The following is a 10000-nucleotide window of genomic DNA, read 5'->3' on the forward strand; positions in this document are numbered from 1 at the left end:
CCATCCATCATCCATCCATCCATCCATCCATCCATCCATCCATCCATCCATCCATCCATCCATCCATCCATCCATCCATCATCCATCATCCATCCATCATCCATCCATCCATCCATCATCCATCCATCCATCCATCCATCCATCCATCCATCCATCCATCCATCCATCCATCATCCATCCACCATCCATCCATCATCCATCCATCCATCCATCCATCCATCCATCATCCATCATCCATCCATCATCCATCCATCCATCCATCATCCATCCATCCATCCATCCATCCATCCATCCATCCATCCATCCATCCATCCATCATCCATCCATCCATCCATCCATCCATCCATCCATCCATCCATCCATCGATCCATCCATCCATCCATCATCCATCCATCCATCCATCCATCCATCCATCCATCCATCCATCCATCCATCCATCCATCATCCATCCATCATCCATCCATCCATCCATCATCCATCCATCCATCCATCCATCATCTATCCAACCATCCACCCATCCATCCATCCATCCATCCATCCATCCATCCATCCATCCATCCATCATCTATCCATCCATCCATCCATCCATCCATCCATCCATCCATCCATCCATCCATCCATCCATCCATCCATCCACCATCCATCCATCCATCCATCATCCACCATCCATCCATCCATCCATCCATCCATCCATCCATCCATCCATCCATCCATCCATCCATCCATCCATCCATCCATCCATCCACCTCTGAGTCTCTTTCTGCAGCAGCTTTTCATTCTGTTCAAAAGGAGTTTTTCCTTCCAGCCATCACTCACAGTGAGACTGTTGAGATGATGGGTTCCTCTCTGATGTTCTATAGAAGTCACAATGTAAAGTGCCTTGTGATTGTTGGATAAAAAATGTCCAGCTTTGGGTCGAGAAGAAGGTTCTGGACTGCTTGCCAACACTTTGTTAAAACAGTTCTCGAAAAACTCAGATGACTCAGAAACAAGGTGTTGACGTCTTCCAAAATCTGATACCAAACATTTTATTGTGCAAAAACACCAATAAAATGACAAACAAACATTCACACTCCCAAACTTTCTGATTCATCCGATTTATTCTTTTCTGGGCACCTCCTTTTACTTTGATCTTTGTTTTTGTTGGCATGAAAACAGCGCCCCCTTTGTTCACCATGCACAAGTGGTGCGCCCATATCTGGTCATTTTCTGCTGAGCTAGCAAACTCCCTTTGGGCCTTCTGATTCCTACAAGTTGCACGTGGCAGACATGTTAAACCATATGGCTCTATGGTCAACATGTTGACACTTTTTTCTTGTGGATATGCTCGCAGTTATCATAGATGTTTTTTCCACTTAATTTTTCCTCCTATATGATGACTCGTGATTTATGAATTTGAATTGAATGAATGCTATAGTATTATACCATTTAAAGCACTTTGTAGTTGTGTTTTGAAAACTGTTAAAAATTAAGTTTATTATTACTATTATTCATTTTAGTTTAAGAATACAATAATGTGCCCTCATATTTCAAGCTTAGAAAATATCTATAATCACTTCTCATTAGGATATTTCATGTGAAATAATACACCAACAAAAGACAGAGTTAATACATTTTGTAATAAATATATTTGCAGGATCTGCAGAAATAAAATACTACACAGATTATGCTTAAAAATGCACTTTGACAACAACAATTGGATAAGTTTTCATAAGACATTTGATAAACTAAGTGGAGTGGGAAGTTTCATCCACCAGTGTCGTGTCATTCAACACCTTTATCCTTCAGCAGCTTCCTCACAGTCTTCAGGTAGTCGTGGTCCGGGTAGCCATCACTGAGGACACGGTACACTCAATCACATTTTATTCCACCAGGAAGAATATTTATACTTATACTACTATTGTTGTGAGAAATATAATTAAATAAACTAGGAGCAAAAAACAAATAAATAATTATATCACAATAACATTAATAAACTTTTAAACTCTTCCCAACGAGCCAGAGGTACAGTGAAGTGAATCTAAGAGCACCTTCTGTTGAGTTTGGTTTGATGTGTTTGCTCGAAATGCTCCTTTTTAAAAATCTCTCCATTTGACCAACATGCATATGTAGTAGTTGTTAGTGACATTTCTTTCTTGCTTGTGGAATATTGTGGAACACGGAACAAGCCTGTAAAATACTGCTGTTGTTGCATCAGTGCACAGATTAGTCTGTTTGCACACTGTTCTGTGAACCTCTTTGGGAGCAGGCCTCCGCGGTGTGATGGAGCAGTTCAGACACCGTTCCTGTTGCAGCAGTGATGTTTAAGGAGTAGTTATGACTCTTGACAACAGATCCTGTGTTACGTGCCTTTTTGTGACTGCTGGTATGTGAACATTTGTAAATTGATCATATATGAACCTACAGCAGAAGATTAAATGTTGGGACAAACTCTGGAAATTTAGCAACAGAGACCGTTGAAATGTTCAGAAAGTCTAAGGTGATGAAGCGATGGGTGGGGCAAGGTGATCTGATGACATCACGTCTCAAGAGGGGCGGAGCTTCACTGTCCAACACCGAAGAAGGATCGTCAGGTCAGGAGACACCAGCTGGGTTTTCTTTGTGTCACCGTGAACTCGTCCCCCAGAGTCAGACTGTCAACACCGAGATCCACCAGGACCTTCTGAGGGGAACATTCACTGTGGACCAGCGGGTCTGATGGCAGTTGGGCTTTCCAACATGACAACATGCACGCTCACAGAGAGTTGGAAACTACTCACCAGATTTCACTCCTATGACTAGTTTCTATTCATGAAATGAATTTCAAGCTGAGAGGTCACCAGCTGACACGGGGGAGGAGATCTGGAGCGAGTTGCAGACTGTGACACACTTACAGAACTGGACTTTCTGGAAATATTTCAAACATGGCAGGAGGACTGAGTCCTGTTTTTCTGTACGAGACTCATTTGAAAGGAACAGCAACCACATTTCAAGGTGTTTGGTTGATAGAGGAACTCGTTTTCATCACACAGGGTTCGTTTGGGTTTCTGATTGTTTTCATTATTGTGTCCTAGTTAAGTAACAAACGTACTCTTATATCAAACTGTAAAATGTACATATATTTGTATTTATTTGATAGTGGACATTTGCCAGAGTACTCACAGTGTGCTCCTTCCTTCTGCTTGTGTTTTCAGAGGGATGGAGGCTGTCGTGACCACGTCCTCTCCATTCGTATCAGTGGTGATGGTGAACAGGAGCTGCTGGTTGAAGGCTTTGTCCAACAGTTTGAGGACCTTCTTGCCCTCATGGTTGTCTGGCAGGTAAGCACAGAGCCGCAGCCCCGCAAAAGGTTGGCCAGGATGAGGGTGTTTGTCCTGCAGGAAGAAGAATTAAAGTTTAGTGGAAAAATATAGAACAATATCTCCTGCAAACCTGTCATCTGTTTGTTCAGTCTGACGTTTCCTCTTTTATTTTGAAAGTGTCTGTCCTTTTGTGTCAGCTTCCTGGGTTCACCTGTGGTCCTCCCTCTGTCTTTGTCTCTCTCCCCCTGCTGTGCTATCTGCCTGCCACACCCACCAGCTTCGCCCCCACCTCCTGCCTCCACTGCCTCCTCCCTCCAGCTGGGTCGATGCCCCGCCTCCTGCCTCCTCCCTCCAGCTGGGTCGATGCCCCGCCTCCTGCCTCCAGCTGGGTCGATGCCCCGCCTCCTGCCTCCTCCCTCCAGCTGGGTCGATGCCCTGCCTCCTGCCTCCAGTTGGGTAGACGCCCCGCCTCCTCCCTCCAGCTGGGTCGATGCCCCGCCTCCTGCCTCCAGCTGGGTCGATGCCCCGCCTCCTGCCTCCTCCCTCCAGCTGGGTCGATGCCCTGCCTCCTGCCTCCAGTTGGGTAGACGCCCTGCCTCCTGCCTCCAGCTGGGTCGATGCCCCGCCTCCTGCCTCCTCCCTCCAGCTGGGTCGATGCCCCGCCTCCTGCCTCCAGCTGGGTCGATGCCCCGCCTCCTGCCTCCTCCCTCCAGCTAGGTCGATGCCCTGCCTCCTGTCTGCAGCTGGGTCGACGCCCCGCAGTCCCACCTCAACGCCGTGACAGCCAGCCTGACTCCACCCCTGACTCCGCCCCTCACTCCCCGTCCTGTTCCTGCTCCAGATTTCTGTCTGTTTCCTTCAGTAGATTTCCAGTTGGTTCCTCAGTAACTTTCATTCAACCAACATCTGTTCCTTTGGTTTTCTTTTGTTGAACTTTTTAGCCTTCTTAGATCACTATTTTGTTTTTGTTTTTGTTGTTTTTGTTACAACCCTGTAACAGGGCAAAAATTATTACAGAAATAAAAAAATAAAAAATCCGAGCTTCACGTTTGGCTCCAACCTTCTCCAAAATCGTAACACAAGTGGTTTTAAATACCAAAAGCAAAGTCAAATATTAGACAAATTCAAAGAAGTTAAAACACAATCCAGGCTGCAGCTGCTGAATGCAGGAAGGATCATAATATCATTTCCTCATCATCGAGGTACAAGTAGATCTGACTGTAATATGTTTGTGTTGCCGAGGTAACTGTTGATAATGTTGTTGGGTTTCTCCCTGTAATACTATGATATTCTGTTGAAGGAGCTTAAAAACGATGTAATGAGAAATAAGAAATAAACATAAAAACACAATTCAAAGGAAGGCTTACATTCATATCTTATAAGTACAACTAGCACAAGGCTTCAGTGGTTTAATCGGCCTCTGGAGGATGATATTAACAGGACAGAAGCACAATGACACGCAATCTATATTTCTCTTGTTAAAAATAGTTCAAGAAAGAACAAGGTGTTTATGAATCTCTGAACACGTTTCTCTTCCAAGAGACTGTCTCAGTGTCTGCCTACCAAACTATCAACCATTAGTGATGTCATCTTCCAAGGGATTGATTGGTCAGTGGGCGGAGCTTGTGACTGTCATGATGTGTTATCTTGAACTCCTGCATTGATCTGAGGTTCCTTGAACTTCCTGCTCTGGTTGTTGTCCTGACATACAGAGGAATAAATGTTATAAATAACACTTTTAATAATTAATAATAATTATAATAATGCAAAACCTTGAAAATGAACCAAATTTTATGATTTTGTTGCAAACAGTATTACAAAGTTATGTTAATGTCACTTTGTAATGTCGTCATGAGTAAAAGCCTTGTTATTCCTTTTTAAATAAACAATTTATGATGTTATTAAATATGTAAAACAGAACTTCTCCACCAAGCTATGGTGTTAAAACTTTTCACATCAGATTATAAATGTGATCTATAATTAGTAAGAAGAAATAAAAATCCACCAGAGGAGGAAACTAGCTGTTATCAGCGGGATGGGAGGAGTGTTGTGGTGTGAGTTAGCGGCTGGCAGCAGCAGTAATAACGCACATTCAAACAAATGTTAAATTTCACCTCCTCCCTAATATCTCCGTCACATCTCCTCCTGCAGGAAACACACCCGCTGAAACTCTCAGCTGTTTCCACGTCCTCCTCCGGCCGCTCTGACCCGACCAACCCGTTCATCAGCTTCTCTCCGGGGAAGAATGTGTTCACGCTCAGCTCTTTTCCTTCAGTTCTTCTTCCTGTTTCAGAGGTTTCACCTCTTTGAAAGCTGCATTTTAGGTTTCTGTGTTTGTTTTCTTGTTTTCTTTAAGTAGCAAGAATTCAAAATGATGTGATGCAGTTCAGTTTTTATAGTTTACGAGAAAACATTCTGATTATTCATCCATTTTCTTAATGTGATGTTATTTGAACACTTTCACGTCACATTTAGCTGACGCGTTTATCCAAAGTGATTTACAACACCGATGGTTCACCATCAGGAGAACGTTCACACACCGATGGTTCACCATCAGGAACAACTTAGGGTTCGTGTCTTGCTCAAGGACACTTAGACATGTGGACAGGAGGAGCTGGGGATTGAACCACCAACCTTCTGATTAGTATGCGACACACTCTACTGTCTGAGCTACAGCCTCCCACACCCACCACACACCACACAAACAAACACACCACACACACAAACACACCCTGGGTGAGAGCTTTTAGCTCGATTTGCCCAGTTGGCTTGTTTTGAATGAATAATAATAAAAACAACAACAACATGAATAAGGCTACCCTTGTCTGGGTTGTGACTGCAGCAGAGTTATGGAGGTGAAACTGAGCAATATTACATGATAACGTCATTATTGGCACGATATTAATGAAGTCTGTAAGCATCAATGTGACGTTAAAACACCCTCCAGTGTAATAATGTGATTATTCAACAAGTTACCAAAACAAAACATGTAATTTTGTAATTTTGTAATGTGTTCATATTGTGGAGAAATTCACTCTCAAAATATAAAACTTTTTGTTGGTGTGATCTCCGTTTCTATGGCAACAGACGGGGTCTGATTAACAACTGGAAAACAACCAGTCACGTCAGTAGACTCTTATGCAACATGTGCAAAGTTTACTACTCCAGGAAGTAGTCTGACCCTTAGCAACCACCTAGCAACCACCTAGCAACAGAGAGGATTTCTAGTCTCCAACTGAATAAATACAGAACATAGAAACACTAAACTGATCAGCTAGTTCAGTCTGGTTGGAACAAAGATATCTGATGAACAAAGATATCTGATGAACAAAGATATCTGATGAACAAAGATATCTGGTGAACAAAGATATCTGAGGAACAGAGATATCTGGTGAACAAAGATATCTGATGAACAAAGATATCTGATGAACAAAGATATCTGATGAACAGAGATATCTGGTGAACAAAGATATCTGATGAACAAAGATATCTGATGAACTAAGATCTCAGGAACAAAGATATCTAATGAACAAAGATATATGAGGAACAAAGATATCTGAGGAACAAAGATATCTGATGAACAAAGATATCTGATGAACAGAGATATCTGGTGAACAAAGATATCTGATGAACACAGATATCTGAGGAACAAAGATATCTGAGGAACAAAGATATCTGAAGAACAAAGATATCTGATGAACCAAGATATCTGATGAACAAAGATATCTGATGAACAGAGATATCTGGTGAACAAAGATATCTGATGAACACAGATATCTGAGGAACAAAGATATCTGAGGAACAAAGATATCTGAAGAACAAAGATATCTGATGAACCAAGATATCTGATGAACCAAGATATCTGATGAACCAAGATATCTGATGAACAAAGATATATGAAGAACAAAGATATCTGATGAACCAAGATATCTGATGAACAAAGATATCTGATGAACAAAGATATCTGATGAACAAAGATATCTGATGAACAGAGATATCTGATGAACAAAGATATCTGATGAACAGAGATATCTGGTGAACAAAGATATCTGATGAACAAAGATATCTGATGAACAAAGATATCTGATGAACAGAGATATCTGGTGAGCAAAGATATCTGATGAACAAAGATATCTGATGAACTAAGATCTCAGGAACAAAGATATCTAATGAACAAAGATATATGAGGAACAAAGATATCTGATGAACAAGGATATCTGATGAACAAAGATATCTGATGAACAAAGATATGTGATGAACAAAGATATCCATGTTGTCATGTGTTTTTAACATTTTAGCTCCGTGTCATGTGTTCAAACCAAACCGGTCCAGCTAGCCTCCTCTAGGATTGTAAGTGCGTGACTATCCGTGGTGTTACGGTACGGGTGCTCGGAGCGACCAAAAAGGACCAAAAGAGACCCGACTTCACCAAATGGGTCATTTAATAGAAATATAACAAGTAGAAACTACATTATATTACATATTATATGAAACTCTAGTCTAATTGTATATTCCCATTGAGGAGGTGGAGGGATATTTGTAGTGATGAGCAGGGTGTGTTGTCATGGTGATTTGTTCCAAATGTTCATTTGACCAATCAGATATCTGGGGGCGGAGCTACTGGTTGAATAACAGTTATTAGACAGACAGTCGATGGTTCTGAGTGGTTCTGCTCAGTCGATCTTACCGTCTGAACTCCGTCAGGGAAGATGTAGCTGATCTGCAGGGTGTTGTCCTCAGGGAACCCCGGCAGGTCTCTGTGGAGGACCACCCAGGTCATCTGGCCCTCCGGCTGGGCGCCGCCCACTTCTCTGTGACTCGGGCTCAGCTCTCCGTTAGCTGCACACAGCAGGACGTTTATCAGCACAGCTTCACCATGTCAATCTGAACCGTGAGAGGCGGAGGACAACCTTGTTGTAACAGTGATGGAGGACCCTGTCCCTCCAGGTAGCGGTTACAGTGGAACTTGTCTCTGCTCTGACCTGAGCCCATCCTGAGGAGACAGACAGAGACACGTGATCAGAAGACATCAAGGTAAATATGATGATCAGCTGTTATTCTTCTGAAACAGCTGATCAGATGTTTTTTCAGGAAATTCAGTTTGAATGAGAATCAAGTGTTCATGATTTAAATCTGGTTCCTCTTCAGGATATCAGAGACGGAGTCTCCGGTCCCACAGACGTCCCACAGACGTCCCGCAAACGTCCCGCAAACGTCCCGCAAACGTCCCACAGACGTCCTGCTCTAAAGATGCTCTAAGGACATGAAGGATTCTGCTGAGACACCACAACCCTGAGACACCACAGACACCACAACCCTGAGACACCACAACTCTGAGACACCACAACTCTGAGACACCACAACCCTGAGACACCACAACCCTGAGACACCACAACTCTGAGACACCACAACTCTGAGACACCACAACCCTGAGACACCACAACTCTGAGACACCACAACCCTGAGACACCACAACCCTGAGACACCACAACTCTGAGACACCACAACCCTGAGACACCACAACCCTGAGACACCACAACTCTGAGACACCACAACCCTGAGACACCACAACTCTGAGACATCACAACCCTGAGACACCACAGACACCACAGACACCACAACCCTGAGACACCACAACTCTGAGACACCACAACCCTGAGACACCACAACTCTGAGACATCACAATCCTGAGATACCACAGACACCACAACTCTGAGACACCACAACTCTGAGACACCACAACCCTGAGACACCACAACCCTGAGACACCACAACTCTGAGACACCACAACCCTGAGACACCACAACCCTGAGACACCACAACCCTGAGACACCACAACTCTGAGACACCACAACCCTGAGACACCACAACCCTGAGACACCACAACCCTGAGACACCACAACTCTGAGACACCACAACCCTGAGACACCACAACTCTGAGACACCACAACCCTGAGACACCACAACCCTGAGACACCACAACTCTGAGACACCACAACCCTGAGACACCACAACCCTGAGACACCACAACTCTGAGACACCACAACCCTGAGACACCACAACTCTGAGACACCACAACCCTGAGACACCACAACCCTGAGACACCACAGACACCACAACCCTGAGACACCACAACTCTGAGACACCACAGACACCACAACCCTGAGACACCACAACCCTGAGACACCACAACTCTGAGACACCACAACCCTGAGACACCACAACCCTGAGACACCACAACTCTGAGACACCACAACTCTGAGACACCACAACCCTGAGACACCACAACTCTGAGACACCACAACCCTGAGACACCACAACTCTGAGACACCACAGCTCTGAGACACCACAGCTCTGAGACACCACAACCCTGAGACACCACAACCCTGAGAAACCACAGACACCACAACCCTGAGACACCACAACTCTGAGACACCACAACCCTGAGACACCACAACCCTGAGACACCACAACCCTGAGACACCACAACTCTGAGACACCACAACCCTGAGACACCACAACCCTGAGACACCACAACTCTGAGACACCACAACCCTGAGACACCACAACTCTGAGACATCACAACCCTGAGACACCACAGACACCACAGACACCACAACCCTGAGACACCACAACCCTGAGACACCACAACTCTGAGACATCACAACCCTGAGACACCACAGACACCACAACCCTGAGGCACCACAACCCTGAGACAC

The 10000-nt window shown here is 44.2% G+C and overlaps 1 protein-coding gene across 1 annotated transcript in view; it reads right to left on the bottom strand.

Moving 5' to 3' along the window:
• Window positions 1–1012: 1012 nt before the first annotated feature.
• The window catches only part of dtx3la (deltex E3 ubiquitin ligase 3L a), a 9958-nt gene continuing 970 nt past the window's right edge, over window positions 1013–10000 (bottom strand). The window contains exons 2-5 of the mRNA XM_069151211.1: window positions 8192–8274; window positions 7969–8120; window positions 3142–3353; window positions 1013–1834 (exon numbers count right to left, since the gene is read on the bottom strand). Coding sequence (XP_069007312.1) covers window positions 1765–1834; window positions 3142–3353; window positions 7969–8120; window positions 8192–8273 — 516 coding nt within the window. The 5' untranslated portion in view covers window position 8274 and the 3' untranslated portion in view covers window positions 1013–1764. The remainder of the gene's footprint in view (window positions 1835–3141; window positions 3354–7968; window positions 8121–8191; window positions 8275–10000) is intronic.

This window comes from Embiotoca jacksoni, unplaced genomic scaffold (assembly GCF_022577435.1).
Source record: "Embiotoca jacksoni isolate LCO1_2020_lvr unplaced genomic scaffold, fEmbJac1.0.p SCAF_17, whole genome shotgun sequence".
Taxonomy (NCBI): Eukaryota; Metazoa; Chordata; class Actinopteri; family Embiotocidae; genus Embiotoca; species Embiotoca jacksoni.